This window comes from Glycine max, chromosome 9, assembly GCF_000004515.6.
Source record: "Glycine max cultivar Williams 82 chromosome 9, Glycine_max_v4.0, whole genome shotgun sequence".
Lineage (NCBI taxonomy): Eukaryota > Viridiplantae > Streptophyta > Magnoliopsida > Fabales > Fabaceae > Glycine > Glycine max.
Genome location: NC_038245.2, coordinates 1,099,996 through 1,124,854, shown reverse-complemented (window position 1 = coordinate 1,124,854; position 24,859 = coordinate 1,099,996). Strand labels below are relative to the sequence as shown.

At 33.5% G+C, this 24,859-nt stretch overlaps 2 protein-coding genes across 2 annotated transcripts; one reads left to right on the top strand and one right to left on the bottom strand.

The window, feature by feature from the left end:
* Positions 1–1,133: 1,133 nt before the first annotated feature.
* Positions 1,134–18,775, bottom strand: LOC100775397 (sister chromatid cohesion protein PDS5 homolog A). Its single transcript, XM_006586720.4, has 33 exons — positions 18,485–18,775; positions 16,471–16,674; positions 16,115–16,296; positions 15,305–15,431; positions 14,953–15,171; positions 14,348–14,564; positions 14,110–14,255; positions 13,858–14,000; positions 12,233–12,382; positions 12,100–12,148; positions 11,827–12,018; positions 11,181–11,363; positions 10,141–10,295; positions 9,828–9,954; positions 8,833–8,982; positions 8,683–8,739; positions 8,397–8,533; positions 8,157–8,274; positions 7,847–7,990; positions 7,551–7,747; positions 6,712–6,868; positions 6,472–6,612; positions 5,901–5,972; positions 5,220–5,810; positions 5,021–5,128; positions 4,810–4,889; positions 4,335–4,386; positions 4,165–4,245; positions 4,006–4,043; positions 3,719–3,778; positions 3,492–3,634; positions 1,705–2,138; positions 1,134–1,591 (listed from the first exon to the last, which is right to left on the bottom strand). The coding sequence occupies exons 1-33, from the start codon at positions 18,575–18,577 to the stop codon at positions 1,541–1,543; spliced, it is 4,998 nt and encodes a 1,665-aa protein (XP_006586783.1). The 5' UTR covers positions 18,578–18,775; the 3' UTR covers positions 1,134–1,540.
* A 2,639-nt stretch (positions 18,776–21,414) lies between these two features.
* LOC100783260 (tRNA methyltransferase 10 homolog A-like) lies at positions 21,415–23,937 on the top strand. The gene is made up of 3 exons (NM_001255585.3): positions 21,415–21,949; positions 22,181–22,540; positions 23,437–23,937. The coding sequence occupies exons 1-3, from the start codon at positions 21,512–21,514 to the stop codon at positions 23,656–23,658; spliced, it is 1,020 nt and encodes a 339-aa protein (NP_001242514.2). The 5' UTR covers positions 21,415–21,511; the 3' UTR covers positions 23,659–23,937.
* The last annotated feature ends 922 nt before the right edge of the window (positions 23,938–24,859 follow it).

The following is a 24,859-nucleotide window of genomic DNA, read 5'->3' as shown; positions in this document are numbered from 1 at the left end:
CTTGCTTTTCCAACAGTTCATCTTATCCATCTTTTTTCCCACAGGGACCATTAAACAAATCAAAATATAACTTATTAAGCATGCACATTACATTTTAGTTCTGTACAGATTTCTTTTTTTTTTTTTTATGGGAGATTAGTTCTGTTCGGATTTCATTAACTTTTGATGAATTCTTTATATAAGTCTTGAGTTAGTGATTTGTTAAACCAATTCTTGCACGTATAAAAAAAAAATGTTGCACGTTAAATGAAAAACTTATCTTAACATTTTTTTGGTTTGAACAGCTCTTAACAGATGCTTTAAAAATTGTATTTAGATAATTTTGTAATAACTTGAGTATAAAGGTTTTGAAAAGGAATGCTATCACACTCACTTACAATAGTAATATTTTAATAACTTGATGGCACAAGGAATGTGATAGTTACTAGTTAGTGGGTTCATCAAATTAAATTAACATTTGTAATATAATATAGTGATCTCTTAAAGAACTAAAAAGTGAATATACATGATTTAACTAAGACACATTAGTTTTTTTTTTTTTTTGAAAGAGTCATACAGTGGGGAAGTGCCACAACCACCTGGATAAAGAGACTAATTTTTTTGGCATGCAAGTAAAATCACACTTCTAATTCAGAAGATTATTACGCGAAAGATGTGAGAAATATAAATCCTTCATAAATACGAGATAATTTACTTTACATAAACACAACACTTATGAACTATATTTCTATCTCTTTACTGCTTTTGGTGTCCTTGATTTAATATAAATTACGAAAGAAACAAGTATGCATAAATAATGCCCTTTCAAAAAAAAGTACGCAAAAATAATGTGCAAGTAATATTGTTCCAAAATTTATTGTATTCCCAAATACATATTTTATCAATTGTATATTACTACATAAAAGGATTTAGAAACAACATTTGATAAAGCAATATCGACAAAAGAAACAGATGCATTGCATCAAGAGTCAAAATTACCAAGTTTTAAGTCGTCGAAGTCGTGAAACTCATTTTTCGTTTTCAGTTCACACAATCAAAAACCGCAGGTTCAAAAACCATGTATATCACAAAACAACATGAACGAGCTGATGATGGTTAGGTCATATTTTTCACGGATGCTAAGACTACAAAAGTACAAACAAACTAAAGTTACAAATACAATTATCCCCACGTATAGCTGTACATGTTGCCCCACTCAATGAAATATCAATTGTGTTGGAAGGATGAAAACATCCTCATGAATCATATGCTAAACCTATCACCTACACTAATGAAAGGTCATTTAGCATTACAACCCTAAAAAACCCTAAAGCACTACTCTTTTTTTAAATAAAAAAAAAATTCTAAACGTGGGGATGACAACTGTTAATATTACATCTACAAGGTAGTTGCAAGACATGCATAGCATATCTATTAGTGTCAATAAATGGCAGTCATCATCCACTCTGATACCTATACTTGAACTGAAACACACGAAATGCTGCCACAGCACTGCTGCTACTGAAATCTTCAGGGATTTGTGCTACAATTGTCAAACTGCTCACCGTTTTTGCCCTGAGCTTTTCTTTCCCGAGGGACGCCTCCATTTGCTCTGCATCAGCCATTCTTAGTGATTAGTGATTAACTTAGAAAATAAAACGTACTAGATTTTTATCAAGTAAATAAAAGTAGGTGCCACAATTCCGCAAAGGATGAGTAATTTACCAGTGGCTCATCATCAGAAACTTCAGCAATTTTGGCACCATCAGGACTTGCTGACTCTATAGGTGATTTTTCCACTTCTCTAGGACTACTTTCCCCATCACTGTCATTTTGATTCCCTCCAGAATCTGATTCTTCTCCATTATCATTTTCCCCCAAAGCTCCTCTTGATTCATTGCCTCCTGTCTCTTTTGAACTACTTTCTGCATCATCATTTTGATCTCCTTGTGGGGCATTCCCTTCAGAAAGCCTCTCACCATGATCCTGCTTCTCTTGGTCGGATTCCTGCTTCTCTTCATCTGATTCTTTCCTATACCTTAAGCTCTTCTCTTTCTTAAGTTTCTTTCCACGTGAAACTGATTTTGCTTTCTTGTTAGATTTCTTCTGCTTAGTTACAATTATTTCAGACCCTTCAGCCTGTTCTGCTTCAGAACCACCTAGAATAGAAAATCAAACAAAATTTAAACACGAGAGCAGACGAAAAAGAAACAGAAGTCTTACATAATAATGAGGAACCACATAATCATCATTACAATTAATTATTGTTGATGATACTCCAAGCATAATATTCATTTCCAAAGCTAATTAATTGGCAAAGTAAGAATTAACCATTTCAAAAAAGCAAGACCTCTCAATGATCATGGCATGATAAAAATATAGATTGACATGATACCTAATGAAAGAAAAATTAAGTTAAAAATATCAGATTCAATATCACAAATAATGCCCATTTCTGAGCACGATAATCAAATGGTTTTTTGTTAACATTAAGACTGATGTTAAGAATACCAAATTGGAAAGTTTTTATTGAAGAAAACATTTATTACATTAGAAATACAAAAGTCACTTATTTTTTTTCTATCCTAATAAAAAGTTTCCACTTCTGCATTCTTACCATCAGCCCATAGGGCTGACAAAACTGATAATTAAATGAGTTTGGTAACTAACATCTTTCATGTTTTCTACTCTTAATCATCAAAGTTCCTATTAAAGATTCGCTACTTTAATACAAAAAAATTATTTTATTAATTATAGTTTCCTTTTGATTGGTATATATGGAAGAGGGAGGAGAGCCCTGGCCAAACATTAAGGTTCTAGTCGGAGGAATAGACTCTTACATTTCATTTTGGGCCTTCAAAGACCTCCAAAATGTTGGGAGCATCATGTACAGGGCTGCTTTTTAATGGGTATGGTAGATAAAAGATAATATCCATCACTTTTCACAAACTCCACTGGATTGACAACACAAACTTATTTTCCTAACTGACACTAAGATTGCTGTCATCATTTGATAGGAATTTGGGATAGCACATTCCCTTTCTGACATGGAGTGTCTATCTGAATGGATAGTACATTTAAACCTGGATAGTTTACCCATATTTTGTGAAAGGAAATTATGAAATTATACTAACAGACTGGTATTGGTCAACAGCAAGCATGTCTGCGATAGATGTACCAAAGATTGATGCACAGAAATTACTCTCCTAGGTAAGACATGTAAACATACCAAGCACCTATTTTACATAAACAACCGTTTAAGCAAGCATTCAGAAATATAACCTGCTGCTAGGGGATGGAGAGTAGTAGTTAAGTTTTATCTAGTATAAATGTTCTTTTTATTTCACAAAGTAGCATTGAAATACAATTACCTGGTTTCCAGAGGTCCTGAAGCATTAAATCCAGTACACAGAATTACATAAATACACATAAACATCATCACATGTTATCAATCAGGAGATGTAATGACAATCTATATATGAAATTGCGTCATATCTTTTAAATTACATTACCTGAGTTAATCTCAGCTTTAGATATATCTTCAGGGTTTGATAACTCAGAACTCTCTTTGGCATCCTCATGATGGGAATTAATTTTTGAGGCACCTTTTCGTCCATGTTTTACATGCTTGCTAGGAGATTTCTTACCATTATCTCTAAACACCAAAATGGTACAAGTTATAATGATAGAACACTGAATAAAATCATAAATGTATATAGAATCTCATTTTTCCACTAACATTTTTTTTGTCTTTCTACTTGCTGAACCACTAGAACTTCTCTGCTTCTTCCCAGTAGACCTATAAAACAATCAAGAAAAATAACCCACAAAAGAAAGACACCACATTCAGAATGGTGTACAAGACGTCCAATTAAGCTAGAAGAAATAAAACACACACCACACTTAAAGCAGATAACATGCAACTTATCAAAAAATATTATCGAAATTTTCATATTCAGATGTACAGTGAAACATATTCCTCCAAATACAACTAAACTAAAATTAATTTGTAAAGGGAATACTTACACTTCAGGGGAAGAGACAGTTTTTGAGAGCTTTAGCTTCTGGAAAATTCATAATATAAAACTGAATCAAACTTCATACTTCAAAGATATTTGATATCTTTTAGTGGAAACAGAAGAAATGCTTCATAGAAAGAAAGAAGACTAATATAAAATTGGAGACCTTAGTAGGTTTGCTGGCAATAAGCTTCCATTGCTCCTTTTCCAAATTGAGAACTTCTACATCCCCATCCTTATATAATATCTTCCACATGACATGCCACAGTACAATTGTGTCAGAATTGTAAGTTAGCAAGCAGAATAACTTTGTACAAATTCAGAGTGTAAGCTTACCACATGTTTCCTCTTTAAAGAGTCATAAGACTTAACAGTGCCTTCATAAAATCTGCAGTGCATCAATACATCAACACATGGAACTTTAATTAAAAATCCTAGGAAAACGAGAAGAAATTAGGGATTTTAGAAATTCCTTTCTAGGGTTAAACCAAAGAAGGCATACAAAAAGCACATTAGATGGCAGAAAGCTATACACTAATAATTAATCCCAAGCCAGTCAGAAATTTAAAGCAGTTAACCAAAACAGATGCAACATGAAAAGCTTAAAAAATAGGAAAACTAAGAAAGGTGCAGTCAAAGAAAGCAGCTAAACCCATAAGTCATCTTTAGAGAATGTAGTCAAAAAGCTTCTAACATCACCATAAAAGAAAAAAAGTTTTTTTCTTGTCTGTCTTTCAGATAAACATAAATGGTGGCCATATATTGTTTTGCTTCTACAACTGATCTCTCAAGATTTAGTATAAGAACTTACTTCTTATCCAAAGGCCACCAAACTTTAATTCTGCAGCCAATTAGATCTTCAGCATCACTTTCTTCTTCCTTTGTTGTACACTACAGGAAAAAATCAAATCAAACTAATATCCAAGAAACTTGCTGGAACACAAATATTATAACATGGCACGGAGACACTACTTACTTGAAAAAAACTACATTATTGACTACAAAGCAGTGGAGAAATTTACCTTAGCCAATCCTCCAATACTTTTTCTTTTCAGCTTTTTAGCAGATCCTATGGATGACTTGAGATTGTTATTTTTGGACTTGTCAGTTGGCTTTGTATTATCAGGACTCTGCAAGAGGCAGAAAATAAGCAGAAGTCTACAACATTGATATATTCAACTTTAAACAGTAGTACAAAACTGCCTGACAGTAAGATTTCACCTTCATGCCATGCTCTTCAGATTTGTCAGAGTCATTGTCATGATAGCTCTTGGAGGCCTTAACTTTTGCTTCTATTGAGGCCTCATTGTCTTTAACCTTTTTCCTTTGTTTGCTATGTGTATCAGGGTTGAATTTTGCACCCAACGGAAACTTCACTTCAGAAGAGTCTTCCCCTGAAACTCTTGGAGGACCCTTTGGTGGAGTACTATTTGACCTTGATTTTCCATGGGCAAAGGAAGACCGCTTCCGTTTAGGCACTGGAACCAGGGTCACTTCTGCTTTTCGTTTTTTAATTGTTGCACACTCTGGATCCTTCTGCAACTTCTTACTCAAGGAATTTTCATGACCATTACTTGCTTCAAAATTAGTGGATGATCCCAAGTTATCTAAATTAATTTCTCTGACCATATTCAAGATATCGATATCATTTTCGGCCTTTTTTGTTTCAGCTGGCACAGCCTTTTTCTTTTTCACCTTTTTGCCCTTGGTTCCCTGAGATTTTATGTCCTTTATTATTTTCCCCAGGGGCATTTCATTTTTGTCTTTTTCACTGTCCTTTAAAGAGTCATCCTTAGCTAATTGGGATGGAACCTGACAGATGGAAGACGCATTATCACTTGATTTAAGATTTAAGAAGCACTAAAAGTTGCTTTTTAACTTTACCATTTGCATCAAACATACCATTTCTAACTCAAGTGATATAAAGTGAGCCAAGACACTTCCATCAGCCAACCAGGATTTCACTCCACTTACCTGCCAAATGAAAAATAATCCAAGATCTTACATATATGTTTAAATCAGTCAATTAAGATGACTACAAATCCGAGTTCTATGTACAGAATAAAGTTTCTAAAAACAACCCCATTCACATTCCATCAAACAATACTATCAACCATGTAATCACAGGCAAATGTCTTCTAACTAAATTTTACAAATGTATATATCAAAACTCTAGCATCAAATAAGTTTGATTAAATAAAAGGTCAACTATCTTATGTTGAGAAAAAGTAACAACAAAATCAACAACTTAAAACACAGACATTGAAAATGTTTTAGCAAGATTAAAAACTAATATAAGGTATTATAATGCAAGCAAGAGGCAATAGTAATGTTACAAATCAACCTCATTTAATAGAAGTATCATAAAAATTAGAAACTATTTGGGAGGCATTTTGTATAGCATGAGAAAGTAACGCTTAGCAATTTAGCATTCCAGAAGGAAACTATATAATCTGACAAGAAAGAAAAATACCATGGGGTCACTTTCCTTCTCACATGCTTTGTATAGCATTGGAGGTAGAGAAACTAAAGGAGACAATCCTTGCAAATCAACATCCTTCTGCACTAGTCGCTTAGTGATTGCTAACCCAAGGTCACATATGGCATGCGAATTCTGGCCATTCATTGATCACACACATAAGATTACAGTCTCATTGCTTTGACATTAGCAATTTCTATCTATGTTGCAAAAAAAAAAAGATTTATCCTCAACCTTCGATTTTGATGAATCAACCACATCTTCAGATTGCTTAATACTCCAAAAGATAGAAGTGATGGTAGATATAATTTCGTTCTCTTTGTTAAGAGCTACTTTTGACTTGCCATCTTCAACTCTTTGCATTAGCATTGACAGTATCAAGTGTAATTGCCTGAAAATTCAGGACAGAATAAAAAATCTAAAAGAATAAGAGTTCCCCACATATCCCATATTTTGCAGCTGTACAAACTAAATCTATAGATATCATCCCAAGATGCATGCCAAAATCATATTCAAAAACATCAACAGTCAAAAAAATATGCATACAGACCATAAGTGCTAACAGTGTTCAAACAGGGCAAATAAATTATAAATTAATACAGGAACTCGTGAAATAAAAAACCTTTACTGCACATAGACAAGTGTGGATTTTAAAATTATTCAAAACTAAGATTATCTGAGCTCTTCCTGCACAAAGGCAAACTTTCAAGTAAAGCATGAGGCTTACTTTATATTTTTTAATCTGCATGCAACTGTTGATAAGCATTATTGATAATATAAATCATAAATTCAGTACACAGCACAGTAACAGTTATGAAATACCAAATCTAACTCAAGCTCCCCTCTGCCCTGGGCCAGGCATGTTACCAGTCTTGTTTTTGAACCAGTTTTAAAAGAATATCTAAATGCATATTTCAATTAGCTTATTTTGGATAAATAATCACTTGATTTTTGCAGATTCCTAAGAATGTAGAAGAAGAAAAAAGATGACAATATCTCAAAAATAAGTTGTTCCAAAACATGGGCTAAATATGAATCCAGTATATAGATGTCCTATATGGGTGAAATAGTACCTGTATATATTTTCATATGCTTCAACATCCTTGCACTCGTCAATATTGGGGCAGGATATGTTAGCAAGGGCATGAACTAGGTATGGAAGGATGTTTTCAGGGTAAGTGGTCAACAAATTTGCATCTGATTGTCCAGAAAGCAGCCAAGCCCTTGCTTGGTAATGCATATGAATAATGTCATCCAGGTTTTGCTTGTCCTGCATTAACAAACAAAAGTCATCATAAAGACAAAAATTGATGTCAAAGCTAGGAAAATTTGCAATCACAAAAAAAGATTGAATCAATCAAAATATTACCTCTGCAAACTCCTCTGGCTTGGAATCCTTGGTTCCAGATATGTTAAATATAAGGGCACATGCATATTTGGCATCTAACAGGTTGTCTTTTATATATTTATGAACTTTGCTTAAGAAAACCTTCCTAGCTTGAGGGAAGCTAATCTATCAGACCCAAAAGAAGACAGAGAAGCAGTTATTTCTACATTCAAATAAAAAGTTCAATAAACTAATTTCAGCTTACACATGTAAAACGGTGTCCTGGTAAAAATGTGGTGAACAAATCGTAAATGCTAAAGAAGAAATTAAGTATACAGAAGGAAGAACACACCTCCGTTGCTCTTAAAGTTAAGTGGAAAATATCAACAGGTATCTTGTGATCCCAAAGCCTTGACAAACGAAGAACTGCCTTTGCAGAAGCAAGCCTCAAATGGGCCTTATCAACTGAGCTGCAAGAGGGCATAAATGAGTACACAGTATCTGAACCCCAGAACCAATTTTAAATGAAAAAGAGAAAAACTGACAATTTTCATATTAATTAAAAAAATGTAGGTCTGTGAAGCTGATATACCTTGACTGTAAGTCCTTTGATATTTCACCATAAGACAGCATGTTTCTCAGGATATCCAAAAGACCATCTATACCAGGACGAACATGAGCATCTTTGATTGGCAAGTAGCTTTTCACTATGGTTTTGATGCCATATATCTGCAGCAAAAAAAAAGGACACAGAGAGAATTAAAAAAAGGGGTCAAAATGGCAAGCTTACAAGTTAGAAGCACTATCCAATGTGTCAAATTATAGAATACCAATACTATTCGAAAGTATCTAAAAACATGAATAGAATATCTTTCTACCTTCAAAACACAAAGATCGCTTTTATCATCCCAAGATATTATTGAGTGGTCTTCTTTCTGAAACCATGAAACAAGCATTTAAATAGAATTAATTACTTCCATGCTTATCATAAAAAGGAGCACCCATTTAACGGAATTTGAAATGCTTACACTATCACTTTTCAGAATCTTGTTTATTATAAATTCTTCAATTTCACTCTCTCTAGTTTCAAATACAGGCATTGCAGTCTGTGCTATACACCCCAGAGACTGCAATACAGCAGGTAGATGTGTTTTTTCCTCCAGCATATCTACAAGTCTCTGCATATAAGGAGAGAATTATCAGAATAAAAAAGTTCAGAAATACAGGAAAAATCACACCTACTTCCTTTTCTTAGAAAGTAGATTTTGGGCCTAACTCAACCCCAAAAGCTAGCCCATGGGGTGAGGGTTGCCCCCCACTTATATATTCTATCTTTGCCTTAGCTTTCCCAATACCTTTGAGGCCCAAATTACACTTACACCCTTCTAGGTTGGAAAATTAGGCCAATCTCCCTTTATGTATTATATCGTTCTTATACTTTAACACCTTTACTTTTTAAGAAATCATATATACATTCCCTATTATTATGTACAGACCATATAGAGTCCCCTTAAAAACGACAAAGCATGAGAGGTAGGTGTAATTTTTCAAACAAGAAGGATTTATGTGTAATTAGAACTAACCTCAAGGGAGGTTGGCATAATTATCTCTAGAATTTGGACTTAGTCTAACTCAACCACACAAAATCAGGGCTCTATTTAAACCATATTTCTAGTCAATGTGAGACTAAACACCCTCCTGAGGCGGCAATAAAGGCAGACCCTAAAGAGGCCAAAACTAAGGGGGCTAGGGGTGACCGCAATTAAGGTGGTTTGATACCATCTTAGAATTTGGGCTTAAGATCTAACTCAATCCCATAAAACCAGCTTATAAGGTGAGGATTTGCCAAGATTTAAAAGTTTTATTTAAGCCTTATATCTAGTTGATGTGGAACTAAACACCACCCTTAGGCTACAATTAAGACAGCCCCCAAAGAAGTCACAACTAAGGCGGGTTAGGGGTGACTGCAATGAAGGGGGCTTTCCAACATTATCCAATAACAAGTCAGTTAAATATATGTAACCTTGTACAGAACAGAAAGGGACTTGAGGCCATCATCCTTTGTTATTGCAGCCAGAGCATGCACAGCATACTTAGCCTGTCTCCGACTGCCTTCTAAACATAGTCTCTCCAACATAAGGTCTACAGAACTGCATAAAACAAGGAGCAATAAAAATATTATAAAAGGAAATAGATCTAAAAGAGCTATCAAATTTAACACTTAACAGTATAGACTCAGCAGCATAAGATCTACAGAATTACATGAAACGAGGAGCAATAAGAATATATTATAAAAGAGAATGGATCTAAAAGAGTTATCAAATTTAAAGTGGCACCTTGATGTAACTGCCAGCTGTTCACGAATAGTACCACCAGCCTTTGCCAAAACATTTAAAACACCCTCTTTAATCATATCATTATTATCCTTCAGTAAATTCACCAACTCCACCTCAGTGCCACTAAAAAGATCTGGACAGAAACGAGCAATTATCTGCATTTCATCACAAGTTAACAAGAAAGTTAGAAAAGGAGAGTCCAACTTGAATTTTCCTGTTCAAAATTACTGAAAATATGCCACTGATTGATAACAAAATCATAGAAGGCTATGAAATAATTGAAAGGGGCACTGCAAAAATACAAGCATCCTGACTCACACAACACTATTTTAAGATATTGATAAACCATAACTTGGCCTTCTCCTAACAGCTTAAATATAAGAGACGAATATGCTTCAGACATGGTATCGGTTCCTCCTTTAACAAAAAGCAAGCACAATTCCTGCCACCCCATTCCCTCAATCTAAATTCAAATCATATTATTGGCAGGACTGTGCTTTCTCTACATTTTAAGCTTAAAGGTGTTAGATTTCAGCTTAAAAACAATTGGCATTAAGTGAAGTTGCCCCCGAGAATTGAGGCAAGCGATGTGGGACTTCCTAACACCCCCCCCCCCCCCCCCTCCACAGATACCTGCCAAAACAAGTGAGCCTACTAGAATAGGTGAGAACCAAGATGGGCTATAAGCTCTAATACTATGTTAGATTTCAGCTTAAAACCAATTGGCATTAAGTGAACTTGTCCAATAGATATATAAGCTGCACCCCGAGAATTGAGGTAGGCGATGTGGGACTTCCTTACAAAAGGGGTTATTGGCCTTCAAAGTGACTCCTAAAACTTAAGTTTCTGGGATGAATTAACCATCAGCTAGCCAAAGACATAATAAGGCTTTGCAATCTGAACAAGCTGTAGAAAAGTTTAGGAACTCTTTGTTTGCCCCTCACCAGCAGTGAAAATTGTTTAGCATATACAATACATGATAAAAATATCCAAAAACCAAGTGCAATAAGTCAATAAACCTAGAAATGGCATATTCTTACCACCAATATATTCATACAAGATTGACTATGCTGATCATTCTCTTCAGATTTATGTGTGTTGATTTCTGAAAGAATAGCTTTTACATGCTCCTTGTTGAAAAGCAAATAGGAACACTTTATATAGAAGGTATTCAGAAATTCATAGAGCTGATGTTTTTCACCAACTACTTTAAGCAAATCATCCTGGAGACAAAAAGTAAATAAGTAACCAACCACAGTAAATAACAAACTGTAAATTATAGTTCCTTTCTTTCCATAATAGAAAAAGAAACATAAGAGCAGTTAGTCCTAATCCAATGAGATATTACCATTTGAATGTTCAAATACTACTCTCCTAAGTCCTAATAGACTCCTAAAGTTGAAGAGCTCTTTGGAATTACAATGTTAATATCTATGCAGTTCATTTAATTGGTACCTTCTTAAAAAAGATCATACAAGTAACAGAATAGCAAATGCAGAGGCCAGTTTAAAATGCATTAGCAACAAGTTCTGAAGCTCATAAATATATCCCACAAGAGTTGGGTATAAACTTTAAAGATTTACTTCACATATCTTTGCCTCAAAGATCAATTCCCATGCAATTTGTAACTATGATTTCCCTAACCACTATCTCCAATACCACTATCAGTTTCAAATGATATATTACCCTGTATACACAAGTTTGATGGAAGCTAGTATTTGGATCAACAAGATCTGTCAAAATTTTCCAGATATTAGCATCTTGTAATTGATCAAGAATCTGGAAACTCTCTTCAGCCTTTATTGGATCAGCAAATGAACGGGACATTGCACGGAAACCAAACACTATCTTTTTTTGGGCCTCAGGAATGTCTTTTTCCTGCATTTAAATGAGATCAATCCCATTTTCCCATCAAATTTCCTTTGAAAGTTCAACTTTCTAACTTCCATGGTAACATACCTGACTAGTCTGCCTCAGAACTAGATACTTTTGCATCTCTTCCTGTAACCTGGTACCAAAGTTGCACCATGAAAACTGAAAATGTGAGACACTAGGATGAGTATACGCCATTAAAGAGGTCAAAAAAACTTACCTTTGTTTTTGCTCAAGTATCTTTTCAAGAGCCTTGACCTCCACTTTATCAAATCCAGAGAAAATCTCAACCCAACGTTTAACTATATCATTGATTGAAAACTCTGATGGAAACAGGGACCCACATAGAATAGATTCAATTATATCTGATCTGCAGAATGAAGTGAACAAAAGAAATATCAATAACTAGAACATTTTATTCCTAAGAAAACAAAAACAAGAAAATTAAAACATACCAAAAAGGAAAAGAAACAATCAAGCTTAGAGAACTACAACAATGTTCACTGCTAAGACATCCACCTCTTTCCATTTTGTACTAGTAAAGTACGTGGAAACTAGAAAAAGCATCAAAAGCACAAAAAAATAAAAGCAAAACAATGGACAACTTGAAAGTCATTGACCTAGTACAACAAGGGCTTTCTTAATGACATTATCTATGAGGAGAGGCCAATTGAATTTCATTATCCATACTATCTTTAATGGTGAATAATTTTAAATCCTCCTAATTAGTAAGTGAAGTATTGATGTTTTTTTATGTTCCCTAAACATTAAATAAATCAACTGTCATTTAATTCTTTTTTAGTTTATTAAATTTTAAGAGGATATACTAAAATTCTTTCATTCATATTACACCAAGAAGTTACCATCTATGCAAAACACAATGTCCTAACCTTTATTATGGTAAATATCAAGTTAAAAGCTTTTGTCTCTTCACAATATAATTAATTAAATATAAACTTCATCCTGGAAAAAATAGGAAGTTATGGGTAGTCGTTTAGTTATTTAAAATTTTACACCAATTTCAATCTTAGTATTCTCTAAATAAAATAGAGATTTTAAATTTGATGCACCGTCATAGTACAATATTTTGCACTATAACCAATCTAGTATCAGTACCTCATTTAATGAGTTTGACTATATTAAGAATTAATCTGTGACAATACATCATTGATGCAAGTACAATACTTTTTTATATTGATAGTGAATCAAAATTAAATTAAAAAATTTATTCATAAAGAAAAAAAATAGATATACTAATACTAACACTAACAAAAAAAATTAAAATATGTCTCAGGCACATGGTATGATATTTAGTTATTTACTGCAAGAGAAAAACCTCAACCTCACATTAAAAAAATCTTCAGCATATAAGATAAGAAGCTGCAATTAGTAGTGTTATATTAAGTTTTAAAGCGAATCTACTTTCTCAATAAATCTGAGTTAAACTATTAGAGATGAATCGTGTTGTAGCTACATACTATTCATTAGTATGTAGCTTCAGATGAATTGGGGAAATATTTCATTGGTATTTTTTTTGTCAAAAAACTCTATGATAAACTGAATAGTATGTAGCTTCAGATGAATCGTGGAAATATTTCATTAGTATGTTTTTTGTGATCATAGAAGCAATTTGTCACAGCATATTCAAATTTACAACTATAATTAATTTTAAGAAAACAATGGCTCAGTCCTTATTTTATTCTCACATAACAGTAATGGCTAGTGTTCCCTTTCTCTTCGAACATCATATGGAAAAGAAAAAACTCTTCCACCAAAAATAATGACCACAATTTAAATAAATGCAAAAGATATAATCAAATATCTTATGCAGCATCAGTGCTTCACCTGAAATCTTTGTCATAGAAACATCTAATTATCTTCCTTGGAATCCAGTCATATTCACCGGGATTAACTGCAATGGAATTATTCTCACAAAAAACTCGATAAATCTCAGCCAATCTCTCCAAGGTATGTTTTCTAACAAGTAGCTGGAAATGTAAAGCCAAACAAGGAATTGAGAAGCAATGAGTTAAAATTGTTAAGAGTTAAGAGAGAATGTTAGAAAAAGGGTAATTTAAATTTTAGAGGTATACATACAGATTTATCACTAAGCCGCTCAGCAACGAGTTGCACAGTTTCAAGAGGGACTGCATTTAGGGTATGACATGCCACATCACAGATAACATCCACAACTTGCTTTTGAAAGTTTTCATCAAAATCCAGTAGCCGATCACAAAGAGCAGCTAAAAAGTTGTAGCCAAATAAATTTAGCAGATATGGTAAAAGTATAAAAAGCTGAGACTGAATATCATGTAAATGCATCCAATGGGCTCACAGATTATTTGACGAGCTTCAGCCCTTGAAGGATTTGACAGCAGACAACTCTTTACATGCTCAAGGACAGACATGCGAACCCCAAAATCTCTATCAGTCAATCTCTTTAAAAACTCTGAAAATGTAGGCTGAAATGCTTCAGCAGTGGAGAATCCAGGTAGAGCAATTATATCGCCAACCAAGTTCACTGCTTTCAAACGAGTTTCCAGCTGATCAGCCTGCAAATGTCCAATTACAAATGAGAATCCTGGCATCACTTTGAATGAAAGTCGAGAACATAACAAGCTATGACACAAACTAAATTTGATGGGAAATAAAAGATGCCAAAGTGACTCTAGGCAATGGTGATATTAAAAACTCAAATTTCCTTGTTCTGTTCATTTTCATTCAAATAATAAAATCATCCCTTACTTTTCTCTGTTTTCTGTCCTGGGTTTTAACAGAAACTCAAATTCTAAAGCACAGCTATTTTACAATGCATAAAATGATAATAAAAAAATTTACATAATGAAGTATCTTTATTAGCACCAAGGTCAATTTAACGGAAACAAATGATACTTTAGAAACCGTATAGAGCATCAGAAAAACCAACAAATCAGTATTTACCATTAGCTCTTCTGTGACATAAGGAAGAACTCCGGATAGGGTCTGAGGAGCACAGCAATAGAGATCAAATATAACTTCATGGTATTGAACTTGACTGTTCATTGTCTTGCTGCCTCCAGACATTAATGATAGCAAAAATTGTTTAATGCTTGGTTCAAGTTTTTCCATGGATTGCTGTATGACATTCATGGAAAGCTTCCTTGCGGCCCCAGTAACATCCTACAATTCAGAAAATCCAGACAATCATGTTTCCTATATAATATTAGAGATAATACAAAAGACAAGATTCATTCTCCAACAGCATCAACTATCTCCTTATAACAGGAAAAAAAATATAATAAAATGCACTTACGGTTTTGCCACGACCTAACATAGACAATAGAATAGATAAAAGATCCTGATGAACATCCTCACTCTCTTCTAAAAGAACAGCCATTATAGTTTGCATGGATGACAGAACAATTTCTGGATGATCATCTCTGAGCATGAAATAAAGTACACAAGTACCACTCATTAATCCAAAGAGGATATTTAATCAAGAAAAGTAAGAAAATTTGACATTAAAAAGTACTACATATGATTAACGTTTCAAAGCTAACAACACAGAATTATTACTCAATACATATGCTTGATAAATCAAATAAAACAATTCAAAGAACTAATAGAATTATTAGGAAATAGATTAAAAAAACAGTCAACAAATCAAGAAGCAACCAATCTAAGTACACAAAAACTAGTGTTATACATAGCATACTAGCATCGTTGCAGGTACAATAATATGCCAAGCATCACACGTAAAGTATCCCAATGTAATTAGAAAACATAAAAATAAAAAACAAAAGGACAAGATAGGCAGGCCAGAGCAAAAGAATGAGAGATATTAGTTTCACTATTTCAGAATTACAATATTTGTCTATCCATTCCAAAACATCGCATTCCAAGTATACCAATAAGCTATAATTTTTGTTCGTCTAATTATCTTTAATTCATTTTCTCATATTATTTTACCAGAAAAAACAGATTACAGAACCACGTGCACCAACAAAATATCAAGTTTGCAATCTCATGAAGCCTAATAGAGAAGCTTTCAGGTAAATAATATAACTCTTTATCATGAGCTCACACACCTACAACTAAGTTAAAGGTTTTGTGATAAACTAACCTGGCAACTGCAAAGAAAGTAGTGAACATTTCATTCACCAGATCATCACATTCAAGATCCAACATTACAACACATGATCTATATTTCGCAAGAGTATCCAGTATAGCAACTCTCTGGTCAAACGATGAACCACTTGTATCACTCAGACCACTAAAAGTGCCCACAATCAACTGAAAGATGTTCTGCAAAGCGATCTAACAATGATTAGGACGAAGCAGACTATGTTCCTGACTAAATTTATCTTCATGTTTGGCAGATAGTAAAGGATAGAAACTATTTCTAGTTGAAGTGATAAATAATGAGACAACCTAATTTTATAATTATATTATCAGATAACCAAAGTAAATGAAAGGCACCTTTAGAACATCATCACTGTAAGGAGCCTCAGGTGCAGTGATCCGAGTTATCTCACAAACACATGTTGCAACTAGAAGCTTGACATCACTATCCTGGTGCTCCAGCAATTCTGGCGTAACAATTGCACTAAAAAAGGGCTTCATTGACTCTAATGTTGAAGCTGATGGTGATTGATCCAAGTCAGTAAGACATGATGCTGCTTGCTGCAGATGAGAGCATATTTTGTTGAGGGGGAGGGAAGGGGAGAGGGAGGTTAGCAGTTGCCAATAAGAAATTACTTGCATTTGAAAAGAAAATTTTAATGTTGTACAAAAGTAACACACATACACACATATATATAGATATATATATATATATATATATATATATATATATATATATATATAAGTATTAGAAATGTTATAGCACACATTTGACCTCAAGCATTATACATTTATGGACTGGTTTTAATTGTCAAGGGTAAACTTAGTTTTCTATTTTTTAGTGATAACACATTCATTTTGCATCAGAAAATGGAAAACCATAACACAGAAATGCTATGTACTACTAAGAAGTCGATTCTAGGCAACATCTTACAGTAATGTTGAGCAGAAAGAAAGAATTTTCTATAAAACCTTAAAGCAAAATTAGTATCTTTTGGTATGATTAGAGAGATCATCCATAATTAAAAGATTCAGAAGCTAGGTAGCAAAGAACTGTCATAATACTATGTCAAATGTCCATATGACCAACCTAAACAGTAGTTTCTAAACCTTAAATGAAGTCTTACTATGTTTCTTAACTTTCTCTCTTCATGTTGCTGATTGCTTAATATGTTTCTTAATTTTCTCTATTCATGTTGTCGATTGCTTTATCAACAAGGACCTAGGATTTTGAGACTAAACCACAATTACTAGTTACTACCCATATGGTTACCAACTTGCAGGAATGGCACACATATTGAGCCATCTCAGCCATGTACTACCTTAAAGGGGTTCTCTTATTTTTCCAAAAGGATAAACAATAACACTTAAGGAACTAGAGATGTAAAAGCCTTCCTAAGGGAATGACAGAATTAATTACCAACATATGTATCATATTGTGTCTTGAAACCAGCTAATATGCTTGGTACAGTATATGTCAACTAGTTACATTTTAAGAGCAATACTAATAAGCTGACCAATCACTCAGAAAGTGTGATGCTACATCTTTCGAAGTGTGTGTGCTTGTATCCTTCTTAATTTATCTCATAATCAAACTCTATCTAACAACAATTTCAACCTCAAATACATTGCAAAATGGAAATTGGTCCCCGATTCATCCATGCATGCCCTCTTTCACTAATGTCATCACGTTGATTCAAATAAATCCAGGCTTCGATAAAGTAAGTGATTCACTCAGTCAAAATCTAGACATAAGATAAAATGAAGCTGCTAATTTCTTCCTTTTCACTTCTAATACCACATCTTTTCCTCCATCCTCGTACAAAGTTGCAATACTCAGTAGCTTCATCCTTTTTCCACTTAGCATTTTAACCATCCAAAACATGCACAGTTTATTAAACTTAATTACTTAACTAACCTGGTAAACATACCTAAACCACCTTCAAAATCATTCACAAATTAACCTAACTCAAAATTCCCTCCATAAACACGCTTCAAATTAACCAAAGCCTCAAATCTAACACACTAAATCTGCCAACTGTTCTTCTCAATTGCGAAAAATCTACAAACAAAACCTGAATCCTCAATCAATTACAAACCACCCACACAAAGAACCACAAAACTCGAAACCAATCCACGCATTCGACCTGAATTCACTCATTCCAACACGCAAATCAGCTCAACCTACCAAAATCGCCACCGTGTTCTTCGCCTTCGCACCCCAAACAGAAAATAACGGACATAACTAACCCCCAAAACCAAAAAAGAAAAAAAAAGTTTCAAAATTTCCGTTAAAAAAAACACTAAATTCCCGAAGCTGGTAAAAACCAATTGCGAAATGAAGCAGCGAGAAATTCGAAGACACACACACCTTAAGAAGCTCGGTGAGAGCGTTGTCGTCGGAGGGAAGAGATTCGAGCTTGGATCCCAGCTCCTCGAGCTGAAGGTGAGGCTTCTGCGCCATGCTGCAACAAAACGACGTCGTTTCAGCGGCGCGCGTGCAATTTCATTTAGAGTTACGACGATGCTATGCAGTAGAAGAAAGTGAATAAGTGAGTGAAAATAAGAAGAGAAGGGTTTTCGTTTCTCTCTCTCTCTCTCTTATGTTGTTGTGTTCGATTTTCGATTTTCGAACAGCGAAGCCAAATCCAAATCTACGCCAAACTTCACGCGCTGACTTTTTAAAGTTTTACTTTTTTTTGTTTTGCATTTGTGCCCTTTAATTTTCCAAATTTCCCATTTCTGCCCGTGCGTCTTGCAATTGCGCCCTTATCATTCCTGAGAAAGTAGTACTACTTAAGTAAAACACAAGAGACAATTTTAATGAAGTTAACCTTTTTTTATTAAAAAAAAAAAAGCAATTATTGCCACTCTAGAGTCGGTGGTTAAACTGTTTTTAGTTGGTGTCAGTTGCGTACTCTACTCCCTTTTTTGGAGCATGCATTTATCAGAACCATATTAAACCATGGAGAACGATAATTGTTAAAAAAAAAAAACTTTTTTTATCATTTACAAAAAAAAAGTTTGGTTAAAAATTAGAGGAATAGTGACTTTTGTCCGAATATCATGAATATGTTTTTAGAGTGTGGTTACCTTAGTAAAACTAACTGAAAAATTAATTAAAAACTAAAAAAATTAATCGAACGGAAAAGTTTTAGTTAGTTTATTAAGTTATAATTATTTGATAAATTTAATTATTGAAATAGTTGAAAAATATAAAATGACATAAAAATAATAAAATTATAATTTATTTTAAAAGGGTAATCAAAAAATTATTATAATAATAATATTTTTTTAAACATGTCAACCTATTTTTGCCCATTTCATCTAATTCATCAAGACAATAACTTGGAGCTGAGTCAAAACATGTGAACCTTATTTTTAAGAAAAAATTATTAAAGTAGTAGTATTTTTATATGTTATGTATTTTTTTTCCTCGCATGTATCTTGTTTCAAATAGAGTCATGTTCAAGACATTATTGAGTATTAAATTTAATATTTTTTTCAAAGGAAATTTAAATCTTTGCTTGTCACATTGTAAAGATTATCCATTGTTGGTAAACTCAATACTTGTTGGTCATGTCATGATCACAAAATGATTAAAGTTTGATTTTCATCTTTATAAAAAAATTGTTTGTTTTTGTCTCTCAAAAATTCAAAATGTATTATTTTTTGTCCAAATATTTAATGTTAGTAGTTGATTGTTGACATGACAAATGGAATGTCATGTCATCATAACACACATGGACATTTTAGATTATATTTCATCTATAACCTCATTTAGTTTCTTATTTAGTGTTTTAGAATAATTACAAAAGAAATTTAAATTTAGTTTCATGAAAAATATAATGATTAATTTTTGTTCATGTTTGTGTGAGTTTCAATATAAACAAATAAACAATAATATACATGAGTTATTTATGTGAACCAAACCCAACTCAATCAAGATCCAATAATATATAGGATTAGCATCACATTTAATCTAGTTGTGCCTCTAAATCATGAATCAGTTTATCTCATGAGACAAAAGCATCTAAGTTGTATCTTCCTACATTGAAGGAGGGTGATCCTTCAAAACCTCGTAAACTTTCATTTTGTGCATTTTTTACCTACCCAAATGCATGTTAAAACTGAAATTTATATGAACTAAAGACTTAAGATTCATGTTATCTTAAAACTACCAAATGTGAAGACCCCTCCAACGGCTTACTTTTCAAAAATGACACTACCAAAAAGGTTCACACCCCTTCACCAAACAAATTAATATGAGGTTGTCATTTAAACACTAAATCCTCATTGTTATCAAGGAAGCACATCTTAAATACTATTACCTAAAAAATACTTAATACTTATAAGAAAATACATTATCATCTAATCATCTACAATTATAAGATGTACCACCTACATTATCATACACTAAGACTAAAATGGCGTTAGTCCAATATCATCATATTTCAAGTCTATGAAATACATCTAATAATAATAACTATTCGAAACTAAAAGTGTTTAAAATATTTTAAAATAGTACAACATACACATAAGGTTGCCTTATGTTGACTTGTATTGTTGTTAAAGCTTATGAATGAATAAATTATTGGCTTGGTATTGTTACTAAAGCTTGTGAATAAATAAGTAGTTGACTTGTATTATTACTAAAGCTTAAGAATAAGTGTTAAGGTTGAAAGATTGATAGGAATTGATGCTTAGAGAGATCTCAAGCTACCGTTGCAAATGTTAATGTTAGGTGATTGATAAGAGTTGATACTTAAACAAATCCTTAGTTTTGTGTTGAAAAATGTTTTATGGTTGGGGATTGATAAGAGTTGGTGCTTAGACGGATCTTCATCCTAGTGCTAAAAATGTTGAGATTGAGCAATTAAAAAGAGTTAAGACTCATATAAATCCCGAATCTTGTGTTAACTTCGGTAAAGTCAAGTCTACAACATAGTATATAAGTAGTCAGTTTAGTGTACAAATATTTTAAGATTGTGAATGCAGATGGAGTCATTGATAAAAGTGTTGATGTTATGTTGAAATAACTATTTCTTATTGTTATGTTTTAGAATGTATACGAGTTGCTTATATGATGTTATTATAACTTTAAAATATTAAAAGTTGACATAAAGACAAATTTTTTTTACAAGCATGAAATTCAAACTTGAGTATATCTACGGGGACAAAAAAAAAATATTTTAACCTTAAAAAAATGTAAAATTACATGAACCAATTTCATATTTAAGTCCTTTTAAATTTTTTATTCATCATTTATTAATATATTATACATCAACAAATTAATTTCACTTGTATAAATAAAATAAAAACAAAAAAAATTAAAAAGCACGAAACTAAAGAGAGCAGTATCACTTAGAGCGTCTCCAACAAATCCCTAATTGCAACAATGCCGGAATCACCCGGCGGCGGAGACGCCGGCGCTCCACCGCAGACGACGGAGACTGAGAATCGCAAAACCGACCAAACCGCCGCGGATCCTCCGGTCCTCTCAAAGAACGCGCGGAAGAAGCTGGCAAAGCAACAGAGGTTTGAGGCGAAGAAGGCGGAGAAGAAAGCCGCGGCGAAGGAGCAGAAGCGAAGAGACGTAGAGAGAAAGCGCAAGGAGTGGGAAGAGAGCCTCGCCGGGGTCTCCGAAGAGGAGAAAGCGAAGCTGATAGAGTCTCGAAGGAACCTCCGCAAGGAGAGAATGGAAAAGAGGTCACAGGAGAAAGAGGACAAAAGAGAGAGACTCACCGTAGCGAGAGAAAAAGGCCAGAACGTCGTCGTCGATCTCCAGTTCTCTCACCTCATGAACCCTAACGAAATCCACAGCCTCGTGCAGCAGGTTCGTTTCTCAACTCATAATTTAGGTCCTGTTTGGGTAACCTTTTTTAAGCACAAAGAAAAATGAAATAAGTTTCTCTATAGTTCATAATCTAAAATTAGCATATGTATAAGGTAGAGTTTTTGTGTATTAGCTAATTTTAGTTTAAGGAGCGGCTTATTATAAATTTATCCAAACAAAGCCTTGAAATTATACTAATAGTGAATAATGGAGCTGTGATTGGATCTGCAGATTATGTACTGTTATGCGGTGAATGGGAGGTGTGCTTCCCCTGCGCATCTTTGGCTCACCGGCTGCGAAGGGGAAATGGATAGCGGGTTGAAGCGGATTCCGGGGTTTGATAAGTGGATAATTGAGAAGGAGAATAGGTCCTACATTGAAGCCTTGAGTGATCGTAAGGAGGATTTGGTTTATCTCACCGCGGATTCGGAGACTGTACTTGAGGAGCTTGATTTGAACAAGGTTTATGTTATTGGCGGGTTGGTGGATAGGAACCGGTGGAAGGGGATAACGTTGAAGAAAGCAGAGGAGCAAGGTATCCCAACGGCTAAACTCCCCATAGGAAATTTCATGAAGATGTCTAGTTCTCAGGTATTATTATTCATGTCACAGTAAATATACACAATTTTGTCTTGAGAGTGATAAGTTGTGTTGGTTTGGTTCCTTAAAGTTTTTGTTCTGTAAAAATTAGTCTTTGGGGATGAGATTGTATACTAGTTAATAACTTGTTAGAGTAATTTTTTTTTTGGGTACTAATTTGTCTAGGCTTTTTATCTCTCAAATTGAATCTAAAATTTGATTTTGCCTGTATGTTATTCACATATAGCATAGAAGGGGCATTTCTAAAATTAGAATCATTGCACATCTTTGGCATTGCCCTTTGTTTTACCTTTACTTTCCTTCTGTTAGTTGATCCTGGCGTTTATAATGGTCTGTTTGGACTTCGGATGAGAGGAGAAAAACAGAGAGGAAAATTGACTTTTAGAAATAAAAACTCATTTATTTTTTTTCCTTTTCACTTTCTATTCAATTCTAATTTAAAATGTAGTTTCCTCTCTCATTTCCCCCTCACAAACAAATAGTAAGGGCTTGTTTGGTCGAGTGGATGGAAATAAGAAAGGAGAGAAAACAAATTAAAATTTGAATTGAAGAATAGAAGGAAGGGAAATTTTGAATTTTCATTTCCTACCAAACAAAAAAGAAAATATTGTTATCATCCGGGTTTTGTTTCATCTTCATTTTCTTTTCATCCAACCAAACATATCATAAGTGAGACTTGGGTGTTTTTGTGATGCACATTTGGTAAAGGTGATCTAAACTCTCAATCTGATAAGTTGCATGCTAACAGAGAACTTGTTTATTTGGGTGGGATCTTTTTACCCTGCAGAGTCTTCTAGTACTGTCTCACTAGTGACAAGACTACAGTCTTCCACAATGCAAATTTCCTTTTGCATCAAACTCATTTTATTTCTCAATTGAGCCTTCAGGTTCTCACTGTGAATCAAGTGGTAGAAATACTACTCAAGTATTTGGAGACAAGGGATTGGAGAACATCTTTCTTTGCTGTTATCCCTCAACGGAAAAGATGTCAATCCGATTCAGAAGGGAACGCAGAAGATACAGTAGAGGGAGAGGAAGAACGTGAACAAAATGATGATATAACTGCAAATAAAAAGATATGCGCTGAGGAGGTCCCTTCTAACTGTTAGAATTGTCTCTGGCTCAAAGTTTTCCTACAAACCTGTTGATCTTCTCCTGGCCATTGCATGGATGTGTACAACTGGAAGGCTAACACATCAAGACAGAAGTTTCAAATCAGAGCTTCATATGCAACATTAATACAGACATAGGGAATTGGCATTTTTTTTATATGCTTGGTATGTAACAATCTGTAATAGGATGGAATCACTCTTTTTGATTGTTGCTCCTCGGGTTTTGGATTCATTTACAATTATTCTTAATTTTAATTTTACATTCATTTTCGTTTCTATCTCTTTTTTCTCCTTATTTATTTTTCAGTTTTCCTTTATCACATCATTTATTAATATTTTACTTTTGCTCTATCTATCTCTCATTTTTATACTAGGTTCTATAATATAGTTATGCTTTAATACATTATGAAAACTAGTTTTTATAGAGTAAAATTTTAAATTTTACATTATGAAAATTAGTTCCTATAATTTAAGAAAACATATATTACGAAAATTAGTTTCTGTGAAAAGAAAAGAAAAAATGAAAGAAAGGGTAGGGTACAACCAACAAATTAAATTAATTTTTTGGGGGGTAGTTTGGATGTTTAAGGGGATTGTGCAGAGTAAAAAGGGGGAGTGGTGAAGGTGTGACTTGTGAGAAAGAAAGGGGAGGGTACAACCAAAAAAATTAAAATTTTGGGGGTAGTTTCACTAGTTTGGATGTTTACAGGAATCTAAAATACTGGAAAAGCGGGATTGGGAAGAATAAAGGAGGGGGGATGTAAAAGTACCTGTACAATGTGTTCTTGGTGAAATGGATCCAATCAAATTGTCCATAGATTTCTATGCACTGAGACTTGGCACCAGGAATACTGAAACGTGTAATTTGTGGAAATTTTTACTTATTGTGGGAAATGAGAACATTTAATAATAGCAATTAGATTAAAATTGTGGATCGATATTGTGTATTTAATTATAAATTTTATGTAGCAATTGGTGTAACTCAGTTGGTTAAATAGAGGGTGAGAATATTATAAATCTATGGTGTCGTGTTTAATTTCTATGAATATTTTTTTATAAATTTTATGTAATTTTGTTTTTGTTTAAATTAAAGATCTTGTGATGAGATTTTTAAAATATAATTATAATTAAATACATAATTTGAACGTTAATTTTAATCTAATGATTACCAATATGTCATTCATCTCAGTAGCATTGA